Here is a 25,452-nt window from a genome sequence, read left to right as displayed (position 1 = left end):
TTAAATTTTTTGCCATTTTAGAGCTCAACACTATGGTCTATGGCATTAACCCCCAAAATATCAATTTTACCCCTGGGAAGAGGTATTTTAGTTTTGGGGATCAATGCCATGGTTCATGACTTTGAGCTCTAAAACGTTGAGTACTTCCTCTGTCCTATATCCTACAGTAAGTGTTGCATTTTGTCAAATACGCATGCATCTAGAGACAATTTAGTATGTAAGTACATGCATATCTAGACAAAGATGCGACATTTAATATGAGACAGAAGGAATAGTTTTTTTTTTATGTCAAGACATATGATGTTAATCTAGCCACACTCAACGCCAGGTTGACGTGAGCAAATGGGTCAGATTTGGTTAAAATTGCGCACCAGGGCTATTTTTGTCAACTTAAACATGATTAGCTTTGTCGATGTACACGCTTCAAGCAGTTGTGAAAGTTTAGTTTTTTTTGTTGGCTTTAGCATTTGGATCATCGAAGTCTTACTCCAGAAAGTTACATGTTGTCACCTCAGCAGACGTGTAGTCCGTCTACAGTTTTTCCAGAGTCTCCACGCCCTTGGAAACTTATGGATGTAAATAATAAAGATACTAAAGGGGATGTAGCTCAAATGGTAGAGCGCTCGCTTTGCATGCGAGAGGCACGGGGTTCGATCCCCCGCATCTCCAAGTTTTTACGTGATTTTTTTTGTTTCTTTAGCTTAGACACTTGCACCGCATCTCCATAATTACTGACTTACTTGCATCCAATATTTTTGATTACCGCATCTCCATAGTTACTGACTTAAATTATGCGCTTGCATCCAATATTTTTTTATTACCGCATCTCCATAATTACTGACTTAAAGTTAAATTATGTGCTTGCATCCAATAATTTTTATTTACCTTATGTGCTTATATCTGATTAGTTACCGTTTTGTTGTCACCAATAAGACATGATCTATGGTGCGATTACTGCTTGATTTACTTGCAGCATGCAAACCTAAAAGTACTCTCTCCGATCCAGAATAGGTGTCTCCGTTTTAAAATAGGCTAAGTTAAGTGTCTCAGTTTTGAACTAGGCTAAACACTTAGACTACTAAGCTAAATACTTGGCCTAGTTCAAAATTGAGGCACTTATTTTGGATCGGAGGTAGTACAAGACATTTTTCTTGACAGTAAAAGTAAGACAATTGTAGTAGCTGAATGGATCTTATGTCAAACAAAAATTGAAACATCTTTTCACAATTTCGTTAAACATGTTCATACAGTTTTGAGTTTGAAGTGTAATTTTGTTTGTGCTTCTTGAAAGATATTTAAAATCCATATAATCCTTTAGATCCTTGCTCTAATATAATGGTGTAGTAGGTTCACCGAGCAGGATATCCTCGTCGTCAAGGGATCTAATTAGCTTTTGTGATATATCTTAGGATATGTTTGGTTTGTTATGAAATGCATCATGCCAAATGTTTAGTGATGGCGAAATTTTAGTCTTTGTTTGAATTTTAGCCAATATTTTGATTTGTGAATCCTTTTTCTTGCCAAAAGTTTATAGTCAATGTATTGGATTATCAATATTCCTTTGCTAACTCTAGTCTATGTCTTTCCAAAGTTGGCTAACTCATTAAGAAACAAACGGTTAACAATATTTTGGTAAGACAAGCTGGGGTTCAATACATACAAGGGAACAAAATCAAGTAAAGAAATGACATAAACGAAACCTGGAAAAACTATCCTATTATGCAGCCCTAGCCCTATAGTCTTCTTTCTTCCGCTTTGTCGTCTTTGAGCTTCAATACATCTTTGCTATGAATCTATGATCTGGTAGGGGTTGACAGGGTCAATCTCAAAGAGGCTCCGAGGATCATTAGCAAGTGTGCAACATATGTTACTATCCTTCTAATTAATTAAGTGGCCATCCAGTTTCACCTCAAAAAAAAGGACCACCAAGTTTTGCGTTGAAGTTACAATCCACGTCTCATCCAAATGTGCCTGTCAAACACAATTCTTTTCTAGCACTCCAAAATCCCACACAGGAATGCATCACAAACAACATTAAGGGCCATATTTCCGCAACCAATTCATAGCTCAAGATTCATATGTCCGCAACCAATTCATAGCTCAAGCAAGATTCACTGTTGGTTATCATTGTGCCAAACAAATTAGACACTCCCTTCAATCAACATTATTCAAAATTCAAATTAGTTGTCGGCTTGTCACAACATTATTCCAAATTAGCGAACCTAAAACGTTAGACCAAACTACAAAAATTTCTTAAATTTGAATTTATTTTGTTGGGTAGTCCTCTATTAAGAGAACACCCTCAAAAATTAGCGTATGCTGCAAATTGTGGCGTGCACACGGTATTCTTTAGTAAAAGGCGAAAGAATAGTTCGCTCTGTGCTCACCACGCAGCTCCGTTGATCACAACCGTGCCTCTGCCTTCCTACATGTAACCCTTCCCAGCGTCCCGTCCGTCTTAGCTCCCCGATGTGGGACTAATCACGCTCCATCCTCAGCTGCTTATCCTGCTCGGACGAGTGACGGGTGACGACACTCTTACACTCGTGCTGCCCGTGGGCTGTTAATTATACTGGCGGTAAAATGTGATCAGTTGGGCCGCGTGTAGGTTCTGTGCGATGGGCCGACAGGAATCATGGCCCAATCGTGCTGTGCGGTTTATGTAGGTTTTCTCTTCAATCTGTCCATCTCTTGCTTCGATTCCCTCCACGCCACGCCGCCGCCGCCGGAGACGCCACGCCAGCCCAGTCGACTCCGCCGGCCGTCCATAGGATGTGGTACCTCTGTGTATTCTACCACAGGCTTCTGGACTACCGGCGGCCGGAGGTGCAGTCGCTCGCCGAGATCTTTGGCGGCCCCGGCGCCGGGGACGCCGTCGAGTGGCGCATGCCGGAGAATCACCACGCTGACTCCCCCTTCCACTTAGTTCGCCTCCCCGGCGACGAGCGCCTCGCCGCGCAGATCGCCAACCGCAGTAAGCGAGCTTGCATACGAAGATCCCCTTTATTGATCCTAGTACTATGCCTACATGATATGACTAGCTGCTCGCGTTAATCTCGGGGGCTGCTTGTGTCAGGCTTGCTCGTGAAGGGGATCTATGAGCTGTGGGGGCAGGGCACCACCTACGAAGAGCTGGAGAAGGCTATAAAGGAGTACCCCGATGAGAGGAAGCTGCCATACCTGACGCCTGAAAGTACCTTCAAGATCATCGTCGACAGCTTCGGCAAGGTGATCAGCTTCCAAGAACAGAACGACATCATAAAGGGGCTCGCTTACATTCCATTCGAGGTTATTGCCACGGTGCTACCTTACACTTAGTTCCAAAACATTTGTGGATGTCAAATGTTCTTGCTGTTCCTCTTGTTACAGGGCCGTGTTGATTTGAAAAAGCCTGAGCACAAGTTCTTTGTCATGGAGACTGATGATTATGGGTCACAGAATGGCCTTCCGCCGGTTGTTCAGAAGACGGTATTCTTTGGCCGGGAGGTTGGAGCAGCAGATAGGCATCTATTGCCGACATATCAGTTGAAGAGCAGGAAGTATATTGGTCCAACTGCAATGGATTGCGAAATGGCGTTTCTCATGGCTAATCAAGGGCTTGCGCGGCCCGGGAAGCTCGTGTATGACCCCTTTGTTGGGACCGGGAGTATTTTGGTCGCTGCTGCACACTTTGGAGCCATGACAATGGTTTGTGCTTACTGCATAAACGAATGCATCGCTCTCCTTTTGTAGTCAACATGGCTAGCTTACAAAGGTTTTTCAGGGTGCAGATATTGATATAAGAGTTGTGCGGGATGGTCGTGGCCCTGATTGCAATATTTGGAGCAACTTTGAGCAGGTAATTAGTTGGAGTTTACCTAAGTTTTAGTTCATATAAGTGTCTAGCATGCCCCTCATGACTCATGAGACCTATGTGACTATGTGGACCATCATTATTAGCATCTTGATGTAGTAACATTAATTCCATATGAGCTCGTGGATACCCTTTTTTTTTTGTCTTGTACTAAGTATATTGTCTTATTCAGTACAAGTTGCCCGAGCCCTTGTGTGTGCTAAGAGCAGATAACAACCTCCCACCTTGGCGGACAGGATTAAAGGAGGTACTGTCTTGCATTTTGTGCCATTTGTGCATTTTTCATTGGATCAGTGTTATAATTTTAACATTATTCATTAGCGACTGATCTGAAGATAAATATGAGCAACTACGTCCCTTTTGCACAATCTTAATGTTTCGTGCATGACATGATACTTGCATATTCATGCTTATAGTACATGTATTTATTTAGCATAACCCTAGTCTTCAAAAATAAAATTCACCTTGTTTTTTCAGTCCCAAGAGAAAATGATTGATGGTGTCTATTTTCTTAATACTCTCACGTAGCCTTAAATGCCTTGCATGGAACAGATAAACTACTGTGATATATAAACTGTATTACTATGTGAACTAGCAAGGTACCCCTGCTTTACTACAGAATCGCCAAGAAACGAAAATTTACAGATCCACAACATGATAATTAGATTATGGTCAGACTATGGCAATGCCATTAAAGCCTGATGATAGGCTTTGCTGGATTTGAACTATGAACCAAAACTCATGGAGTGGAAAACAGAGGCAGTAATAGGAGACTGGGGAAGGAAGGCTTATGGTTTGCTGCTCCAACTTGTTGCTTTGTATGGTCTGAATTGTCAGGGGTGAGAAGAGAAGGGTTGGGAAGGAGTGAACTGACGACCACCAACTCCAAACTTTATAAGTAAATAATAATAATATAATATATATAAGTAGAAGATAGATAGGAGATAGATAAAAGAGTAGGAAAGATTGTGACCTACAAATGCCAGAGCCTTTTTTCATTCTGGGGATGCTGTTATTAGGAAACTTTCTTTTATGTAAGCTGCATGCCACTCTGCAGAGATGATGTTTTATGGCCTTGTCTCACAAGAAATGCTAAACCACTTCTTGTGATCAATCAGATATTTGATGCAATCATTTGCGACCCACCATATGGAGTCCGGGCTGGTGGCCGTAAGTCCGGTGGTCGTAAGCTCCTAAAAGGCATCATCAGTCCATACACCGTTCCAGAGGAGAAGAGGGGCACCCATATCCCATCAACCGCACCATACAGCCTTGTCGAATGCGTCCATGACCTCCTCCACCTTGCTGCGAGAATGCTGGTCATGGGTGGCAGGCTCGTATTCTTTTACCCGGTGGTACGTGAAGACGACTTCACTGACGTAGCAAAGTTCCCCGAGCACCCCTGCTTCAAGCTGGTGGCTTCTTGCGAGCAGATCCTTAGCCTGCGGTACAGCAGAGTCCTCCTGACAATGGTGAAGATTGGGCCCTACACGGAGGAGGTTGAGAAAATGGCCGAGGAGCGGCACCGGGAGTTCAGGGAGAACCACCAGAAATGGATGGAGGAGGGCAACCTCCACTCCGCGGTGTTCAGCCCAGCGGAGCAGGACGGGAAGCCCAAATTTGACAAGGACTCCAAGCCTAAGTACAGGGGCAAGTATGTGTAGTGATGAAGACACCAGCTTGTGTGGAACTATTCTCTGGGATTAACAATTTTGTTGTAATCTGTATCCTTCAGTAAGGGCTCCTCTGTGTCTGTGCCAATTTTACATGCTAGCTAGCTAATTAGTGCTAGGAGCTGTACGATGTATTATTTCTAAGCTTGATAGGATGCCGGGCTAATACATTTGCCGGATGAGGATTTGTAGTTTCAACTTGTTCTACCTTCCTTTTTTTGGCCAAGTATTGGTTTGATGCTTTGTGAGGTTTGCTATTCTTGCATTCAGACTAAGCCACTAAGGCCTAAGGGCCTTTTTGGAAGAAATAAAAGATTTCTGGCAAACAGAAGATAAATATTCATTTAAAAGGAATCTCATGTAGTCATATGATATAATTTTTGTGGCGTTGAAATGCACTTTTTGCTCTTTTTTTCACATAATTAGAACATCTCTATTTCTCTAATCAGTGGCCTTGCATCCCACCATCAATCTTAGCATGTTCTGCAGTAATTTTAGACCCAATACGATTATCATCTCATATTTTTCCCAACTTGAAAAGGCTATTCCAAATACATGAATGAAATCTTTTATATAGACATTAACACTATGTGCAAGCACCACCTAAATCATCTCTTCACATGTGGTTCTCTCGCTAAAATCAACAAGAGCAAGATCCCAAATAGTCGTCTTGTCATTCTTTGTTTTTTGGCTCAATAATTCATCGTCCATAATTCATTATAATTTCGGGACGACAACACGATGCTCAATGTGTGTGACTGGCGATAAACAGTCCTTCGGTGGCAACGTGTCTGTCGTCCTCTACGACTATAGCCCTTCACTCGGATCAGTACGTGCATTGTCTCCCAGCACTGCCACTTTCCATTCTGCTAGCGTTCAGAGCTTCTGAACATTCAATTAGGAATCTTAATTTGTACATTTTACAATTTTGTGTTGTCCCGTTTCAGAAGAGAGCTACTGTAATTATGTTTCAACGTATCAGACAAAGCTTACAAATCAAAATATGAAAAGAACATCAATAGTCCAAATCCGAGGAACTAAAACATCAAGAACCAGACAAATAAATAAAAGAAAAATGGCACTTCGGAGGATTGGAAAAAAGAACCATCAGCGGCATATGTATTTGACCTCAAAGTAATTTCAGTCCGCATCATGGTAGGATCGCCGATAGGCAATCCTCATCATCTGGTTCAGTACAATTCGGAGAAACCAAACCATGAAGATCGAAGGAAAAAAAAAGCATTAAAGCAGGTAACGATGAGGCGGCTCAGATGTAAAATGGGTTGTAAGTTTGTTTATCAGCACAAAAGAGATAAATCTCTTTCAGAGTGGTGCATGACTTTTCTCATCATCGCCTCCTACTTCCCTGCCAACAAAGATCAAACAGCAGCCGAAACCAGATCCCAAAACAAAACTAACCAGACAAGACCTATAAAACATCCTCCCCCAAGAAGAATGAATCCACCTTCGAAGCTGGAAGAGAAGGCAGAGACAAGATTGGACCAAAACAGATGGAGAAAGGCGCGCCGCGGAGGAGATCGTTGCGTTGCGGCGGGTGAGATGAGGTTGGGGTCGGGGTGGACGGAGGAGGGGATGCTATTTTAGTAGCAAGCGTGGGCGTCTCCCTTATCTAGGGTTTCCATTACTCCGATTGTTGGGCTAGGCCTGGAGGCCCCGGACAGGTACAGGAAGCCGAGGCCTGGCCCATGACTTTTGAACAAGCGAAGGAAAGCGAACACAAGCGCCGGGGCTAGCTTCCGGCATGCGGAGGACTGCAGCTCCGGAGCCCATAGGCTGTGATCTGATTCTTAAAAAAAAAAATCTAAAAAGAAAACTACTAGTTACTCAAACCACAAATAAAAATCGCCACCACGTGATTTACATGTAGTACAACGAAGGCATCCCAAATTTGCTGCTCCCTCCCTCCGGTCAAAATTACTTGTCGAAATATTACATGTATTTAGACACTTTTTATACATAGATACATCCGTACTTAGGCAAATTTGACACAAGTAATACCGGTCGGAGGAAGTATCACTAGAAAACCTTACGTTGTTGTTCCAAACAGAACAAGCAAATTTGCTATCACTAGAAAACCTTACGTTGTTCGAAACAGAACAAGTTGTCGGTTCTTCGTTGCGTGTTAGTTGGTTGACCACCTGACCTTTTAGGGGCTGTTTGGTTCGTGCCCCCAACTAGCCGTGCTAAAAAATTAGCAGCATATAGTTATTTGGTTGTTATTTGGTTCACTACCAAAATTTTGGTTGCCAATATGATCCGTACCACTTCACTCACAGATTCTTGCCAAATAATTGGCAAAGTAAGGGCCAAGTGATCCTTGATCAAAAAATTGACAAGCCAAATCTTACGAACATTTGGTAAGATTGTATTTGAGACAAACCAAACAAACCCAATTCTAGACCTTGTCACGTCAAGAAATCCATCGAAGTCGTGGACGTGTCTTCGCAGGCAGGCAGGCGTAGAAGAGAGAAGTAAACAGGCACGCGTAGAAGAGAGAAGAGAGGTCAAAGAAGCAGGTAGACACAGGGACGAAAGAGGGAAGATAAGCTTTTCTCTCTTGATCCCTGAGGTAAGCAAAGATTGGAGCTCAGCCTCAGGCTAATTTCTCCCTCCAAATAGAAGCAAAGTAAGACCTGTTCCGTTATCACCAATATGCTCACGAACGTTACTTTTCTTCCTTCCCCAGTCATGTACCTTAACAACCTTCCTTAGTTTGTCCCTTCTGCTGCTACTTGTTCCCTTCTGCTGCTACTTGTTAATTAATGTGGACAATTAACAACTATAATAATCTCCTTAGTAGCAGTAGCCGGTATAGTTTGTCCAACCATTCCACGTCACCCAGGTGTTCTACGCATGCAGACAAACACCTCGCCTTAGCAATATTTAGGTGGCAGGTAACCTTCAATCTTGGACCTAATGGTTGGATCACGGTTCACGGACAAATCAACCCGGCCTAGAGGCTAGAGGTCTAGACTACTCGTTTTCTCGTTCCAATTGTCTATGATGTACATGTTTCGAATTGCCCTTTTTTCACCCTTACTCTTGTATGCAAATTAACCTTCTTTTGCAGGCTTTTTTAGTTTTTAACTAGTACACTCTAGCAGTTTACCTGAAGCAACAGTGGAGGATCAGATGCAATCCCTTGGCTACAAAGGTTAAAAGAATTTGCTTCAGGTCCAACCAAAACACATACACCCTGGGCAGATAGGTTGGGTTTGGTGAACGTCAAAGCAAATGCCAATGTGTCTATATATGTGCACATATATATATGCTACTAAATCTGCATTCCAACTACATCAATAGGAAAAATTCCTAGCTACATAATAATTACATACGTTCCCGTCAGAAAATCCCATCCAGAAGAGAATAAAAAGGAGTACTAGGTAATAGTAGCTAGTTTTAGTTTGGTTCACTTGTGTACATCTCAGTCAGAAAGAGGCTTTTTGGGATGAGTTTCACCAACTCTTTCTTTGCACATAACAGAAGTAAGGTGGTACGCTGAAGCAAAGAAATGACAGCGGGGAGTACTGAAAATGGAATTCGAAACACAGACATGTAACCAGAGGAAGATATCAATGGAGCAACTGAACAACAACCAAACTAGGGTGCATGGTGTCTTAATTAGCTTTGGAAGCGAAAACTTTACATGCAAAACCTTTGCAGGCCAAGGATTTATTATCCTCCCAAACAGATGTGAAAGGGACTAGGTCTTGCTGCCTGCTTGCCTGCAGGCTGCAGGAACTTGTCAAGCACAAGTGTCGTACATGGTCTCGCTTACCTCATGCCCACCTCCTCGCCTGCCAATTGCCAATGCTATATAAGTTCCTTCCATCCCTTGGTTGGAACTCTCAATTTTCCTCTTGAGAGTCTACCTTGATCACAGCTAGCTCTCCACCTTGTTAGTGCATATGTGCACATATTTAGATTGCTTGTTTTGCTTCATGATATCGAGGAATTCTATGTTTTGAACAGTTCAAACTTTAGGCTTGCTATACAAGGAAGAGCAGTTATATATTCAGGGTGTAAAGTGAAGCAGAGGTGCTTTTGGTTTATCAGCAAAGTTCGTGGTGGGCTAAGGTGACTTGTGCTGCTTCAACAAGAGATAGGTACATACTGAAGATCTTTGGCCAGAACTGCTTCAAGATGAGAAGTTTTGCTTGTGCTCATGCCGAGAAGAGGCATCGACTGGATAGAACTTTGTAAGTTGCTGCTCTCATCCCTGCCTCCATCTTGCAAGCTTAGTTGCTAGCTACTGCCTCTGCAAGACTGCGTCTTTAGTCGTCTATATGTTAACTTGTTTTTTCTTTGCATCTGCGTGATACATACCTGATGATACCAATCAATGCTATGGATCATATCGATTCCATTCAATCAAACTGTTGTTTGTGTGCTGCCAAGCCTGTTGTCCTTGTGAGATCAGTTTTTACAAATGGTTGTCAGCCACCTTCCTGAATCTATTCTTAAAATAAGTCATGCAAATTTAGGTGATTTTGTTTTGAGATATAAGTTTAAAATCAACCCTAACATTTTCCCCCTGATAACGGACATATTATTGATACTTATTGTCGCATTAACCGAAAACGCACAAAGTAAAAAATGTGGACACCCTGGCCACCTGCTCCACGTGTGTGCAGCAATGTTTTTTGCAACACGGATTATTTAAGAAGCATTATTTGCAACACAGTTTTTCTTTCACTCTCCGTGCTTTATCTTTTGTAATCGGTCACATGTACTTTAAATACTTTTAATAATTTATGACTGTGTGCATCGATTGATGCAGAGGCCGGGGACAGTCCTCCCTCTCGGAAAAAAACACAAATTATTTAACAAGCAAAAAATTTGTTAAATTTCACAGTGAGTAGAAAAGTACTACCTCGTTCTGCTGACTTCCATAGCAAGTAACTTTCAGATGTTAGCATTTTTCTACAATAACGTGTACACCTAAGACTAAGATATCCAATAATTTCTCCAAACTTGGCATCTAATAACCAGATTTTCTCCGGCTTCTAGGCAAGCTAACATAGATTAAATCAAGATCGCTGAATCGCGCAAGGACTTACATCACAGTTTTGTTCACCTGCTCTGACCTAGCAATCAACCACAGATTTCATTCAGTTTGGTGGAGAAAAAGTCAGAGTTAGCACTGTTTCGATTCTGAAGAATTGTTCCTTTCTCTATGCATGCCAAGTAAGAGAAGTTTAATAGCCTCTGAATAGAATCATGACAAGCAAAAGGGACGCATGACAACACGTCAGGGAGGAGATGGATGGAGTCAAAGATATATCGCGAAAGCAACCGCGGATGCACTCAAGCAGTCAGCGATATATCGATGAGAAATCGACGCCGAGCCTGGACCGTTAAGACTTATGCATGGTACTAACTGTCCACGAAAGACTTGCTACTTTGCTCTAGTAGGTGAAGCTAGGTTGCATGTGTGACTTTCAGGTCATCAACTGGAACTTTTTACTGATGGTTAATTGGCATTGGCAAAATTTCAGAAAGCAAAAATCAGTTTTTTTTTGGGGTCACCTAGTACTAATTGAATTGCATCCGTGTTATTTTCGGGGTTCTTGGCTTGTTCAGTCTGATGAAAACTCAGGTGCTAATTAACCAACCCGTGTTAATTTCAGCAACAGTGTTAGCAAGAAGGGGTACGTGGGAAGCTGCTACACCAAGCACAAGCCGTTGAGCTTGCTGCTACCTGAAGGCTTCAGCGGCAAGATGCTGTATGTGAAGCTTGTCCTCATCCTCCTCATGTGCGCCTCCTTCATGGGCCTTCTCCACTCGCCATCGATCCGCCATGGCCATGGCGACGACCAACATAGCACAATGTGAGCAAATCAAACAGCACTTCTCTTCCGATAACGGAGATCAATTAAACGGTAGTCTGATGATCTCGATCGGTGATCAGTGTACATGAATTTGATTAACTGATTCTTTTTGGCCTGTCTGAAACCACAGGTCACCTGAAGTGTCGAGACAGGGGTCGTTGGCACCGGCGGACGCCGACGAGCCGGCGGACTCAGGCGGGTACGCGTCGAGCTTGAGGATCGACTGGTCGCTGATCTCCAAGGCGGTGCAAGAAGCTGCCGCTCGAGGAGTAGAAGGAGGTGGCCATGGGTTGCGAGTCGGGCTGCTGAACTTCGACGGGGACGAGGTCGAGCAATGGAGGACGGTGCTGCCGGAGTCCGCGGCGGCCTCCGCGGTGCACCTGGAGCGCGTGGGGAGCAACGTCACCTGGGAGCACCTGTACCCGGAGTGGATCGACGAGGAGGAGCTCTACGCCGCGCCGACATGCCCGGACCTGCCGGAGCCGCAGCCGGCGGCGGAGGGAGCGCAATACGGCTACGACATCGTGGCGGTGAAGCTCCCCTGCAGCGGCGCGTCCGGCTGGTCCAAGCACGTGCCGCGGCTCCACCTTCAGCTCGCGGCGGCTCGGCTCGCCTCCGGTCGCGGCTCATCGGCGGCGCACGTGGTGGTGGTGAGCCCGAGCCGGTGCTTCCCTGCCCCGAACCTGTTCAGGTGCAAGGACGAGGCGATGCACGACGGCGACGTGTGGCTCTACAGGCCGGACATGGCCGAGCTGCGGCACAAGCTCGCTCTCCCCGTCGGCTCCTGCAAGCTCGCCATGCCGCTCAAAGCCCTGCTGGGCGAGGCTCACGCTCACGCAACGGCGCCGCAGAGACGAGAGGCGTTCGCGACGATCCTCCACTCGGAGCAGCTCTACGCGTGCGGCGCCATCGTGGCCGCCCAGAGCATCCGGACGTCGTCCGCTCCGGACGTCCAACGGGACATGGTGGCCCTGGTCGACGAGACCATCAGCTCGCGCCACCGGGCCGCCCTAGAGCTGGCCGGGTGGAAGGTGCGCACGATCCGCCGGATCCGGAACCCGCGGGCGTCGCCGGACGCCTACAACGAGTGGAACTACAGCAAGTTCTGGCTATGGACTTTGACAGACTACTCCCGCGTGGTGTTCCTGGACGCGGATCTCCTGGTGCAGCGCGCCATGGATCCCCTCTTCGCCATGCCGGAGCTGAGCGCCACGGGGAACCACGGCACGCTCTTCAACTCGGGCGTCATGGTGATCGAGCCCTGCAACTGCACGTTCAGCCTCCTGATGAGCCACATCGGGGACATCGGCTCCTACAACGGCGGCGACCAGGGGTACCTCAACGAGGTCTTCTCCTGGTGGCACCGGCTCCCGTCGCGGGCAAACTACATGAAGCACTTCTGGTCGGGGGATTCCGCCGAGCGGCGGGAAGCCAAGCGGCGGGTGCTCGCGGCGCGGCCGCCGGTTGCGCTGGCGGTGCACTTCGTGGGGATGAAGCCGTGGTTCTGCTTCAGGGACTACGACTGCAACTGGAACGCGGCGGAGCTCAGGCAGTTTGCTAGCGACGAGGCCCACGCCAGGTGGTGGGAGGCCCACGACGCCATGCGGCCCACGAGCCTGCGGAGGTTCTGCCTCCTGGATGAGAGGCAGAAGGCGCTGCTGCGGTGGGACGCCATGGAGGCCCGGAAGGCCAATTTCTCTGACGGGCATTGGAGGGAGCGGATCGTTGATCCTCGACGGAGGATCTGCGCCGATGACGAGGCGGGGTTGCGGTGCCGGGAGAGGGAGATCGAGGGGAGAAGGGTGGAAGGGAACAGAGTCACCACGTCCTACGCCAAGCTCATCCACAACTTCTGATTGCCTTTTTCTTTCTTTCTTTCTGATTCAGAGGAGGATCACGCATCGCGTCCGTTTCCTGCTGATCCGACGGTACGGTGTGCACTGTGCCGGTGTCTTGCATGCACAAAGTTCGACGTGGCGGCTTTGAGATGTTCGAGCCTGTTGCACGCTTGCCCATTTTGGGGACAAGGAGCTTTTTTTCCTTTTCCTGAGCGGAACCCATTTTCGGGAGCTGTTGCAATCGTGCGCATGCCATCTGGAGTACGTAGTCACAATACTGAGAAGCTAGAGAGGAATGGACATGGGGCATCTATGGTTTTTCTATTCTATGATGCCGGCGTGTGTGTCTGTTTCTTTTTAAGGGAGCCCATGTGGTTGATGGTCTGTTTTCCTCTTCGTCGGCCTTTTTGTGATCTCCTGGTATATGCTGTTTCCATTTGTGTTTTTCTGACCTGCCCTTGTTGGGTTAACTAGTAATCACCGTGGTTACGTAAAATTATACTCCCATCTTTTCAATTTGTTAGGCCTAACTCAAGAATTCTGAATTTTTTTTTGTTAGCCCATCTTCAAATTGTCATTAACGCACGGCATGGAACATTGCTTCGGTTCAGAGGCGCTCTACTTGTTGGCTCGCACGAGTGTAAAAAAGAACTCTAATGCTAATCATACCCTGCAATTAGCTGGTGCACCAGAGATTATTAGGGGTTGTGTTCCAGGCCAAGCTGCCTAGGGGTCCCAGACAGTGTGATCGTTAAAGAGTCCACCCGGGTGCTTCTTCCTCTAGCTCCGCCCCTGCTTCGGTTCATGGAGTGAATATACTGCATGCATGTGATCAGTTACGGATTGGAAGCCTAAAATTTTTAGGATGCCAAAGGATTCGTCAATGAATGAGTATGGTAGGCGCTACAAGTGAGAAATATTTTGATGCGGTATTTGAGCAGATTTCAGTTCAAATTTGGGTTTGCCGATGCCCAGTTTACTTTGTGTTACTATGATTTTTAAGTCGGCCCTAAAAAAGTGAAAGGAGTAACAATTCAACAAAAACGTAAACCCCATATGCGAGTGTCTATTTCAATATGTAACTCGATACTTTTTTTCTGCAACTCTAGATCTCGTATTGTATAAATTGGAAAGTTTTGAAATAATAATCTCAGCATCTTACAAAATAGCCCCCCCCCCCCTTCATATTGTTAGATACAACGTACGCAAAACATGCGATTTTTCTGATTCTAATTCTAGGTTGTCGTATTGTATTAATTGGCGCCGCAATGAATTGTTGCATCCTTGGTCTTTTCCTCATGGACCCTTAGGGCAAATAGCCGCATTAATGGCTCTGCGTGCCAGATGTGATTTTTCCCCTAGAACATCCAAGCGGATGTATCTTAATTTATAGAAGGAATTTGCCGCGATGCAGCTACAAACCCTAAGGCCAAATGTAAATACATTTTGCCGTTATCTCGCCACTCGCTCAGTAGCATGCCAAACCCTAATCCACTAAGTAGTCTCGCCTAAACCCAACAGTTGGCTTCCTCTCTGATTGCCCTCAGGATTTCAGTAACACTGACACAACACCATCGAAGACAATTCGATTCCTACCAGAACACCAAGATGGAGCTAGTTGCAAATTGCCGACGATCCTTACCGACCACTAGAATGCCAGATGTGATAAACAATGGAAACATACACTGAGAATAAATGGGCATGCTTGCATCTCTTTTAATGATCCTCAACACCACAATTTCTGGGTTGGCCGGTATAAATCAAGATTTTCTTTGAATGTTGTGCCTTCTTTTCCCTTGGTTATTGTGTTTCTAGAGATCTGCCCAGCAATATGAAAGAGAGGGAGTGGTAAATTCAAATAAAAAACAATAATCCGAGTTCTCCTCAATGAAAAGATTTATGGGTTGCTATCTGACCCAAGTGTGCTGCACAAGCATGTGTACGTGAAGAAACATGTCAAAGTGTTGGAGGTCCTCTTCAAAGTCATAGTGTTACATATTGGCAAAGTTTGTTGCCGATGACATTCGGAACAACTACATTCTCCATACCGGCATACTCCATATTACATGCTTCTTGCTTCATTATTCATGGTTGCTCGGTAGGGTTCACTACGGCGAGATCCAAGTGTTTGAGATTGGCGTCCACGACCACCAGCATAGACACCCAACACCCAAGACGACCGGTGGGTTGCACTGCCACCTCATCGCCGGTGCCATACGAGGTGGGGGCCTAAATCCAGAGGTCTCGTGGAAATCTCCAGTATTTTTTAGTAGAAAGCTTGCATGCACATTTGTGAAAATGTCTCTGAGTTCTAGCAAAAGTTTGTAAAACCTTACTCAATTGTTGAAATCTCTTTGAATCTATAGTTGCTCTCTAGTTTGTTGGAGTTTGGTGGAAAATTCATTGAAATCTTGTCGGGAGCTCGCTCCAATTTGGGCGCAAGTTTACATGATTTTGGTGACAATTGTCTGAAACCTGGTTAACCGTGACAAGAAATCCAATAATTTTGCCATCTTGTTGGACGACCGATGTAAATTTTGGACATGGGAGGAGAAAGACGGCCCCCGCAGCAAAGGAGCAAAGTCCGTGGATTAGCAAAGGACTCGTGATATTCTAAGAAAAAAAAAAGCAAATGTCTCGTGACAGTACAATGTCAAAGCCACCACGTCATGGGCGCTCCGTCAGTTTCCCAGATCCCGGCAGCGTATAGGCCCACCAGCCGCACCAAACCCCGCGCCACGCATTGCCGGCACATTCTCATTCCTGCGGGCTCGCGTGAGCAGTGAGTGCCCCCGGACGCGTCGGCCGAACCCCTGCCGCCTTCCGAAGGGGAAGGTCGGAAACTCGGAATGAAGTCTCCGGCCGCCCAAGGAGGCGACACCGGCCGCCGACCTCACTGGCACAGCCGGCCCGCGGCTTCCGTTAAAGTCCTGGGGCCCAGACCCCGGAGGCATGTTGCATTTAACCGACGCACACACAGCAAGACGACACTTGACGCTCGTCGTCGGGGGGCTGCTTTCTTTGGCCACTCATCATTTGTTCATTACTGCTGCTCCTCCTTCCCCGGGCTCCGTCCTTCTTTTTCCTCCTTATAAACCAAAAACCAGGTGCAACCTTCTTCGGCTTCGACTCACTCCGCCCGCGATCTCGCTCCTCGTTTCAGTTGCACGCCACCGGCTCTCCAGCGACCTTCGGGATGCCGCTGTGGTGGCTCGGCCGGAGGAAGTCCAAGTCCAAGGCCTGCAAGCACAGGGCCGGCGGCAGGAGCCCCGCCGCGGCGGCCGTCTCCGCCGTCTCCTCGCCGCGCAGCTCCGTCGACATCGGCTCCCCGCCAGCCTGCGCCCCGCTCTGGAGGCCCAAGCCGCACGGCCTCGACACGCCGGCGCCGCGCCGGGTTGAGCGGTACGGCGGAGGTGGTGGTGGCGGCACGGGCGGCGCCCCGGAGGGAGGGCAGGGGCCGGGGCAGCCGCTCCCGCCGCCGGTGTCCAGCTCGTTCCCGCTCCCTCCGGCGTGGGGGGCCTGGCCGGGCTACGCGTCCGCGGCGGTGTCTCTGTCCAGCGGGAGTTCGTCGGGATCGTTCGAATACGACGAGGAGCGACTAATTTACAGGTAATTCGGCCACGTGATGATCTTTTCTGATTTGGTTAAGCAAGATTGCCACCTTTTTCATGTGCTGAATTCGATATGATTGTGACTGATTGTTGCTTATGTTTGTCGAGCTGACTTTTACGGTACTCGTGAATGTCTGTAGTGTAATCTAGAGGGTTTGAGGTTTAGTGCGAACTCCAGGGTGTCTGTAAGTGACGCTTCACGCTTCAGACCAACTACGGCCGTTGACGACCTCATCCCTGCTTCTTCTGCTTAGTCTGTCCAGAACCATTATCTTTGTTTAGTACATGCCGTGGGCATGGGGTGTCAGGCTCCCAAATCACGCGAACCTGTTGTTAACCATCCTTCTTTTATTTGAACGCTAGATTGTACATTGCATTTTGATTCCATCCTAATGAGAAAGGCAGACTGGATTGTTTAATCTTGCAACAAATGATGAATTTGAATTCGATTATTTAAATGCATCGAAAGTCCATCTATTTGGCATGTGGTGCACTTTATAATTCACAGCCTTGCTGCATTGACTGGAACCACTAATTTGGCGAAGATGTTCACAATCAGTCCAACCCAGTGAGTCCACACAGACAAAAGAACACCATTGTGGCAGGCGGGAGGTTTAGGCGGGGTTTTTGGGCACTCGCAATTCACGTACTTATTTAAGGAAATTAAACTCTGTTTGCTAGATTGCACGTGTTGCACTCCTTATGTATTCTCTGATATTTAATGTTGTTTGGTGCAATCTCTAGGTACGCTGATCTAGTTGTCTCCTCCAGAGGAAGGCTTATGCCACCTGATGAACATAATAAGGGCATGGTGCAAGACAAGTACCTTGTCTCATGCAGTGCTCTCCGGGAGCACCAGAAATTCTCTAGGGTGCCTATCGATAATGTGAGAGAAGTTCATTTGCCAAGCTGTGAGCCTTCAATGAGTGAAGACAGTTGTTCGCACGATGGAATGTTACCCGATGCTACATTCTATGCAAGAACAAGAAGTCTTTCACCTGGGCCAAGGAGGCATGGATTTTCTGCCACTGATGCAAGTCCAAGAGATTTTGTCTTCAGTCCAAGGTCACCACTGAAACGGATGGATGATGTGAGGATTTTACCTCAACCTTTGCCTCTTCCTCCACTTCCTGCTGCTAGCTCACCCCTCCCTTCATCTGGCATTGGTTTTACCCAATCCCAATCACAATGGAAAAAGGGGAAGCTGTTAGGTAGCGGCACATTTGGTCAGGTTTATCTTGGATTCAACAGGTACAAAGGTCTTAATATGTCTCACAGAATATGCAAAGTACAGTTCAATTATTTTTCAGCTGAAATTTGAATATTCATATAGAACATAATTCCACAGCTGAGTTTATATGTAAATTATGACCCTGTGGCTAAAATATAGCATACCATAAATGCAGACCCCCACACCTGCCATCATTTGTGTAGAACAACGTAGTGTAATTTGGAGTTCTGGACATGGATGCATAAATGTTTTATACTCATATGGACCCACATGTATAACTCGGTAAGCTAGGGAAAGGGAAGTCATAACTATCAGATATATGGTTCTAAATCTGTTTCACTTTTAGCACCACATGAAAGAATGTCTTATGCTATTTCTGTTAAAAGATTCTATTTTCGACGCCTCTATGGTCGATATCTTCTGATTGATCTTAACTAATGATGCAGTGAAAGTGGGCACTTTTGTGCAATCAAGGAGGTACAAGTTATTTTGGATGATCCACATTCAAAAGAACGTCTTAGGCAATTGAATCAGGTTATTTGCTTGCCCCATTTGATTGATAAGTTGATAAACTGCACGTCTATGAGAAGAAAGTGTGTCGATTTTACTCGGAGAAGGAAAAAGCTCTATTGGTTTACAAACTTTACATTTGTAGCATGCAGCCATGCATTTTTCTGAGTGTCTGTGCAGCATATATCCTCTTGATTTGGTTTAGTAACTTGGTACCCATTTGTATATTGACAGGAAGTAGATTTGCTTAGACAACTCTCAGATCGAAACATCGTGCAATACTATGGAAGCCAACTGGTGAGTTTCACGTGATAACTAACACACTACTATTTCAGTGCTTTGCAGGCACAAAATGTACTCCCTCCGTCCCATATTAGGTGTTGAAATATTACATGTATCTAGATGCTTTTTAGGTATAGATACATCCATATTTGGACAAATTTGAGTCACTTAATATGGGACGGAAGGAGTATCTGTTTTTCATTCTGTTTGTTTTTGTTGCGTGTACTGCTTCTGGGGTGGTAAACATAGTAATGTGCAGAGTATGCTCTCTTTGAGATAACATTTGCATACCTCATTTTTTCCTCATTTTGCCATCAACAAGCTTGATATATTCTGTACAGTTTGGACCATGAGGAGATCTGTATGCAATTTATGTTCACCTAAGAATTGAGTATCCTTACCGCATGATGTGTGGTACTACTAGGAGAAATGAAGTCATCTCACATAGTCATGTATGAGATTACATGATCACATGGTTCCATCAAAGATATGGGTGGCAATCTGTCAAGATGCCATGAAAAGCTTTCTCTCCCAGAATACTACTGTACTTTGCTGCACTTCCTAATTGTTTCACTGAAAAGATGTTATGGGCTAGATGTCAAATTCCTTAGTGTGGTAAATTGTTATGCATGGGTCCACTTGGATGTGATAGAGTAAACCTTTATGCTAGTGATATAGTACAGCTGCATAGCTTACCTCACTTTTTTTTGTTGTTACTATTTTTCTACTCCATTTGTAGTATCTTACTAGATATATGCCTTTCCTGCTTTTCATTTGCCTTGTGCTTTTATTAACTTATTATTATCTTGTTATTTGTCCAATTTGGAGGAGGTGGGTGGACTTTTCATTCAGAAAGAGATCGTTTGTCTTTAATAATTACTACTCCCTCCGATCCATAATAATTACTAACTTTGTACTAGATCCAAGACACTTATTATGGATCAGAGGGAGTACCATTTTTCTATAAACATATACACTGTAAAGTACTGATTATGCTTTGACTTACCTTTGTTTTGAGCAGACTGATGAAGCTCTCTCCATCTATCTTGAATATGTTTCTGGTGGTTCAATTCATAAATTACTTAGAGATTATGGTCCTTTTAAGGAACCTGTGATCCGTAACTATACTCGGCAGATTCTTTCTGGACTTGCCTATTTGCATGGTAGGAATACTATGCACAGGTACTGTAAATTATCTTACTGCGTTTATGGTCCCTTTGTCAAAATTCAACACGAAAATAACTTTGCAATGCTTTTCTTGGCAGAGACATCAAAGGAGCAAACATACTTGTTGGCCCTACTGGTGACGTCAAACTTGCTGACTTCGGTCTGGCTAAAGATGTATGCAGTTTCTTTCCATTTTGTACAAGGTGTTTTGTTTACGTGCATATCTGCGGAAGCATCATCAAAACCTAACTTTCACATCCACACAATAATTAGCGTGTTTCCTTGGCCAGCCAGCCAAGCAACTCATGGAATTGTTTGAATGCGTTGCACGTATTAGGCCTTCAACATAAACACTTTGCCTCATTTGAGGGTTGAGAGTGGTCAAAGTCTGTTATGTTCTTTCTGCTCTCATGCTTTACAGTCCATGCTTCCGAAAACCCCTCAATTGTTAAGGGCTTGCAATGTGCTCCATATTGTATATATGATTAAAGCAAAAGATGGTTTTGGTTGCAGTTGCTATCTACTCTTGCTATTTACAAGGAAAAGGGTTCTTAGAGTTTTGTTTCCTCCCCCATCTCACTTTATTGCTTATGTTGAAACTTGAAACAGATAACATCTTTTGCTGAAATATCCTCTTTCAGAGGAAGCCCATATTGGATGGCTCCGGAGGTATGCTATTTTCTCTTTATGTCAGTTCAAGAAATATTCCATGTATGATTTATATTTCTAAGATGTTTTTTGCCCCAAATACTGTAAAATCTGCAGGCCGTAATGCATAGCAAAGGGTACAGTCTCGCGGTTGATATCTGGAGCCTTGGTTGTACAGTTATTGAAATGGCAACTGCTAGACATCCTTGGCATCCGCTCGAAGATGTATGCTTTCATTTCATGTTATACTTTGATGTAATATTTCTGCTCTGCTTATCTGCTGCTTCACTCCTAGTAGTTAAGTAACTAAAATTTGTGACATCCTAATATGATAATTAATGGGGTAACAACTATCTTTTCTGAATTGCTCGTGCTCGTGCCAAGGCAGGTGCCGGGCTTGGCGAGCTACTCTCCGGCTCGGATGATGTTCCTTGAATTGTTTGACTGTATTGCCTCCCCTCCCCTTTGCTCGTGCCCGTTTTCTGTATTTAAACTGTGTATTTTCTCCTGGGGTTGATTCTCTCAACTCCTCTATTGGCAATAAATAGCTCGCTGTGGCTGTTTCGTCAAAAAAAAAAACTATCTTTTCTGATCGTTTTTCTTTCTTTCTAGATGAGCTTCCCTGATCCTTGGTCTTGCAGGTACCTGCACTATTTAAGATTGCAAACAGTAAAGATATACCAGAAATTCCAGAAAGTATTTCCAAAGAAGGGAAGGATTTCTTGAGTTTGTGCTTAAAGCGTGACCCATTGGAGCGCCCCTCTGCAACTCAGTTACTGGATCACCCTTTTGTTTATGATCATCTAAGAGTGGCAAAGTGCAGTGCTACCCAGTTGAGAAATGGACCATCTTCCCCAGTAGAGGCAAGACATAACAAGGCGAGTTCTTTCTACAAGCTCTCATTTCATTTGTTTTGCAAAAATTCTTAATATTTCCAGATATTACGTTTTCTTCGTTCCAAGTACAAGCAGATGATACTTATATGGAAACTAAATTACACAAATCTTGAGACAACGATTTTACAGTAGTGTAGTAAGCAGTTGCAAATCAAACCGTCAATATGTTAAAGATTCATGCCTTTGTTTTTGGGAGCTTTTGAGCACGTCTTCTCTTGAATCTCCCGTTAAGTTTGTCTTATGCCATAAAGTTCTTTTTTGTAATATATGCACTGATTATCTGTACTATTCCTTGAATTTGGTTCAGTCGTCCCACAGAGAATCTTCATCAAAGAGAAACATTGCTCCTTTACGGGATATTGAAGAACTAAATGCGAGAGATTTTGCTGGATTTGCCACAGCTTACCCTTCGCCTCAAAATACCTCCAGGTACTGTAATCTACGTACATATAGTGACCATTCTTCCTTTTCAATCCATCCACGCATTTTGACTGCAACCACCATCTTCTCTTGGCAGCTCTACTGCAGCGACAACAAACATGTCTTTACCAGTGTCCCCATGTTCAAGTTCAAGCCCGGTGCGGCAGTTCAAGCAATCGAAATGGAATGACCTACCTTCCCCACCGCACCCAGTAGACTCTATGCTGGACCTAATGAGACAAAGCACCGTGGTTCCAGATCCTTGGCTTGATATCGGCCAGTTGAGACCCGGATCCCCAAGCCCATATGGCTCACCGAAGAGATTCTGAGTCTGATCTGTAGAGCTCTAGGATGATGATTCGACATTCGAGGCAATGGTTTTGTGGACGCTATCGATTGTAACTGTGCCTATTCGGATCTGATTCACTGACTAGAAGAAAACAAGGTGCAACCTGAGATAGGCTGATCTCTGTAGACTGTTGATATTGGAGTATATGCAGGTGTTGTAAACAGTCATTATACATCGGATATTATACATCTAATAAATTATAAATACAAATAATTTTCGATGCTTAACATCCAGCAACAACTGCCAATTCACTTTTTTGTTCCTGCATCTGCATAGGAGAAGATAAAATATACTGAACGTAATTCCCTATGGTGTCTTTTGAATTTTGATAACTGATCTTCACACACAAAATCACCATAAAAGCCCTAATGGCTAGTATTACGTAGCGCAAGAAAAAACTAAAACTTTCAGAAATCTTGAGACTATGCCAAAAAACAAATATGTTAATTAAAAATTACTTGCGGTGAGCGTGGATCGAACACGCGACCTTCAGATCTTCAGTCTGACGCTCTCCCAACTGAGCTATCCCCGCCTTACAGTTAGCAAGTTAAATTCATTTATTGTACCGAATCAAAAACTTTTCTCATGCCTCTGTCAGACCTTGGATGACAAAATATTTGAGATTTACGATTTAGTTGTTACTCCCTCCGTTCTATAATTCTTGTCGAAATATTACATATATTTAAACACTTTTTAGTAATAAATACATTCATTTTTCGACAAATATGAGACAAGAATTATGAAACCTCCTATGTATCTTATTGTGTTTTGTTTTTAAGATTATAATCAATTTGTTCTACCTCATTTGGGTATACCGGGATGCTCTAAAAAAACGTTGTAACCAAGAGGGGGCGAGCCATTACGGAAGAAAATTTGCCAGACAACAACCGCGTGCCAAAATTTGCTGGACAACAAACGCACCCAACTAGTCTTCGATATGCACATGTCTTGCCGATTACTCCAATTAATGCCATCAAATTACTCCTATAAATTAAACGTGGGGTGGGCGGGAGAAGCAAGGGCATGCGTCAGCGTCACGAAGAGGTAGAAGTAATTTGCATGCCCTCTTAATGACATCGTTTCCGGTTCACATTTCTCAATCGATGTATCTGTGAATAGCCACCAAGTTTTCAAGATAGAACCACCGGATTGTTTGGAAACAACTACCGAGTTTTCCTGTTACACTACTGTGTTTTGCAGATACAACTTCCCGTTTTACAAAATACATCTACCAAATTGTTTGAGATGGCTACCATATTTTAAGATACAACTAATTGTTGTTGGAAATAACTACCAAGTTTTGAAGATACAACTATCAGGTTGTTTGAAATTAGACCCCAGATTATTTGTAATATACAGCTACCATGTCGTCTAGTAATATATACCAGATTTTTTGGTAGTAGTTACTAGGTTCAATCTACTGTTGAGAATAGAGATTGCACATGAGTGACTGCAAAAGAATATTGTGGTCTACTTGTGACAAACGAAAGTCACAATATCCCCAATGAATCAGTAATAAAAGACACAAACATGTGGAGACTGACCTCTGTCCATCTTGTCGGTCTGCTTCTGCCCCAAATGAGTACTAACAAGAAGATACCCAAGATGTTGAGGCCGACCTAAATTAAGGTCATGTCAACAATACTAAGTAACTACCAACAATCTTGATACTGATACGAGGGGATGGGCGCTTGGAGAGGGCTCTCCCCTCCCGGATATGAGAACATGTATGTTCATTGTACTCTGTTAGCATATCTTCAGATCTTGATGTCATGTCCTGGTATATGCTAATTTGGCGATACCATATGTGTTTTTCTCTCGAGGAGAGTTGGGAACTCACAAGACATTTTATATATGGCGTTTTTTTTTCATGTTTCTCTGATTTTAGAATCCTACGTGCAACCATGAAACAACTACGGTGGACCGACCAACTTCAAGGGAAATTTGGGGCTTGCAGACATGCATGGAAACACAAGCACAACTGCACAACACTAGGGGATGAGATTAGGCTGCAGGGACCAGTCAGGTTATAAAGGGGTGCATGTGGGATGCATGATGCATGCATGTCTCCTACGTATCCTGCAAGAGGTTGCATGATTTCATCACATGGGGATGCTACTCTAAGCAAGGCCCTCCAGGGATTCGATTCTATGCACTCAAAAGGTTTGACCCGAGGTAAACAAAAACATCCGATTGCGCAGAAGTTGAATTGTTTCACATGTTTGTTTGTTTTTGCAAAACTTCTCTAGAATTCATATTTCTCTAGAATCTGCATATACAGAATTCATACACCGAGTTACACAAAGGGCATGTCTCTGAAGTCCTTGGTATTCTCCTTTCTCTCCCTATACCCTTTGCGTAACTCATGCTCGTAGGATCGAAGTAAATTAAGATCAACCCCTAGATAGATCCTCGACAGTCCTAGGGAGCCAATGTCTACTTGCCTATTGTTTTATATTTTGGAAATAGTTTGCATTTGGTGTTCATGGGTTTTAGCAGTTCCCACTAAAGAAACTCGTCTCGTTTGTGTAAGGTTTCTGGCCTACCTTTCCTTTAGTTATTTTTTAAAAGATAATTTTCCTTTAGTCAAATAGGGAAATTTCTATTTCATTGTGAATTGCATAAACTCCTAGCCCTTTAGAGCTTGGGAGAAAGGTTAAGTAGAAGCAAAAAGGTAAAACTTGGTCCATGCTTATCAAGGACCAAGTGCAAAGTACATGATTGATGCTAATAAGTTATGGTTCATCCTCTTCTCTCTTTTGCTTCTAGCCCACTCCTTTTGTAGGTTTTTGGTCCTTTTTGGCTTGTTGATTTGGTATTTTACTTGACTAGTGACTAGGCGGCACCTTGACTCCCTCTTGACTTTAAACTCGGAAGTTTCAAGAATCAATATGTAACTCCGCAATAGGATGTTCTGAAATCACGATTTGCAAGGAGTTTTCTGTGAGCAAAGTGACATACCTCAACTTGGATATCTGTAAATCTAGATCAAATAAATGCTGATCTTTTTTCTGCCTTGCTATTTTTGACATTCTACTATCAGATAGCATCCTCTTATTGTAAGGTCATACCAGAAATTTTTCACCAGTTGATTTGTCCACAATAATTTCTGTCAGTAACTA

The 25,452-nt window shown here is 44.2% G+C and overlaps 3 protein-coding genes and 4 non-coding genes across 12 annotated transcripts; 4 read left to right on the top strand and 3 right to left on the bottom strand.

The window, feature by feature from the left end:
- The first annotated feature begins 596 nt into the window (after positions 1-596).
- Positions 597-669, top strand: TRNAA-UGC. The gene has a single exon. It is a non-coding gene; the product is annotated as a tRNA-Ala (tRNA).
- Positions 670-2,279: 1,610 nt separating this feature from the next.
- Positions 2,280-2,396, bottom strand: LOC112272152. Its single transcript, XR_002965847.1, has one exon. It is a non-coding gene; the product is annotated as a U5 spliceosomal RNA (small nuclear RNA).
- Positions 2,397-2,772: 376 nt separating this feature from the next.
- LOC100840754 (tRNA (guanine(10)-N2)-methyltransferase homolog) lies at positions 2,773-5,774 on the top strand. Its single transcript, XM_003575094.4, has 6 exons — positions 2,773-2,974; positions 3,077-3,288; positions 3,370-3,687; positions 3,764-3,838; positions 4,026-4,100; positions 4,972-5,774. Exons 1-6 carry the CDS (start codon positions 2,773-2,775, stop codon positions 5,515-5,517), a joined length of 1,428 nt encoding a protein of 475 aa, XP_003575142.1. The 3' UTR covers positions 5,518-5,774.
- A 1,015-nt stretch (positions 5,775-6,789) lies between these two features.
- On the bottom strand, positions 6,790-6,886 carry LOC112272079. Its single transcript, XR_002965778.1, has one exon. It is a non-coding gene; the product is annotated as a small nucleolar RNA Z221/R21b (small nucleolar RNA).
- A 1,989-nt stretch (positions 6,887-8,875) lies between these two features.
- On the top strand, positions 8,876-13,712 carry LOC100840450 (putative UDP-glucuronate:xylan alpha-glucuronosyltransferase 3). 6 transcript variants are annotated; one of them, XM_014900283.2, is made up of 5 exons: positions 8,876-8,930; positions 9,031-9,746; positions 10,764-10,920; positions 11,178-11,378; positions 11,509-13,712. In XM_014900283.2, exons 3-5 carry the CDS (start codon positions 10,814-10,816, stop codon positions 13,232-13,234), a joined length of 2,034 nt encoding a protein of 677 aa, XP_014755769.1. In that variant the 5' UTR covers positions 8,876-8,930; positions 9,031-9,746; positions 10,764-10,813; the 3' UTR covers positions 13,235-13,712. The 6 variants fall into 6 exon arrangements, with proteins under 6 accessions (XP_014755769.1, XP_014755767.1, XP_014755766.1 ...); XM_014900281.2 differs by having other exon boundaries at positions 10,753-10,920; XM_014900280.2 differs by having other exon boundaries at positions 8,877-8,930; positions 10,736-10,920.
- Positions 13,713-16,082: 2,370 nt separating this feature from the next.
- LOC100828104 (mitogen-activated protein kinase kinase kinase 3) lies at positions 16,083-22,557 on the top strand. Its single transcript, XM_003572568.4, has 11 exons — positions 16,083-16,825; positions 17,572-18,078; positions 18,505-18,592; positions 18,803-18,865; positions 19,872-20,032; positions 20,116-20,191; positions 20,627-20,686; positions 20,783-20,890; positions 21,307-21,543; positions 21,869-21,990; positions 22,079-22,557. The coding sequence occupies exons 1-11, from the start codon at positions 16,413-16,415 to the stop codon at positions 22,308-22,310; spliced, it is 2,067 nt and encodes a 688-aa protein (XP_003572616.1). The 5' UTR covers positions 16,083-16,412; the 3' UTR covers positions 22,311-22,557.
- A 232-nt stretch (positions 22,558-22,789) lies between these two features.
- Positions 22,790-22,862, bottom strand: TRNAF-GAA. The gene has a single exon. It is a non-coding gene; the product is annotated as a tRNA-Phe (tRNA).
- Positions 22,863-25,452: the final 2,590 nt, after the last annotated feature.

Source organism: Brachypodium distachyon, chromosome 3, assembly GCF_000005505.3.
Source record: "Brachypodium distachyon strain Bd21 chromosome 3, Brachypodium_distachyon_v3.0, whole genome shotgun sequence".
NCBI lineage: Eukaryota > Viridiplantae > Streptophyta > Magnoliopsida > Poales > Poaceae > Brachypodium > Brachypodium distachyon.
The sequence above is the reverse complement of the archived record's forward strand: the minus strand, read 5'-3'. Positions and strand labels throughout refer to the sequence as shown.

Excerpts from the sequence above, each read along its gene's own strand:
- LOC100840754 (XM_003575094.4), top strand. The coding sequence starts at position 2,773 with ATGTGGTACCTCTGTGTATTCTACCACAGGCTTCTGGACTACCGGCGG. Across the intron at positions 3,289-3,369 it reads TCGCTTACATTCCATTCGAG|GGCCGTGTTGATTTGAAAAA; the intron begins GTTATTGCCACG and ends CTCTTGTTACAG. Across the intron at positions 4,101-4,971 it reads GGCGGACAGGATTAAAGGAG|ATATTTGATGCAATCATTTG; the intron begins GTACTGTCTTGC and ends GTGATCAATCAG.
- LOC100840450 (XM_014900283.2), top strand. The coding sequence starts at position 10,814 with ATGGAGTCAAAGATATATCGCGAAAGCAACCGCGGATGCACTCAAGCA. Across the intron at positions 10,921-11,177 it reads ACCGTTAAGACTTATGCATG|CAACAGTGTTAGCAAGAAGG; the intron begins GTACTAACTGTC and ends TGTTAATTTCAG. Across the intron at positions 11,379-11,508 it reads GACGACCAACATAGCACAAT|GTCACCTGAAGTGTCGAGAC; the intron begins GTGAGCAAATCA and ends CTGAAACCACAG.
- LOC100828104 (XM_003572568.4), top strand. The coding sequence starts at position 16,413 with ATGCCGCTGTGGTGGCTCGGCCGGAGGAAGTCCAAGTCCAAGGCCTGC. Across the intron at positions 18,593-18,802 it reads GTCTTAGGCAATTGAATCAG|GAAGTAGATTTGCTTAGACA; the intron begins GTTATTTGCTTG and ends GTATATTGACAG. Across the intron at positions 20,687-20,782 it reads CATATTGGATGGCTCCGGAG|GCCGTAATGCATAGCAAAGG; the intron begins GTATGCTATTTT and ends TAAAATCTGCAG.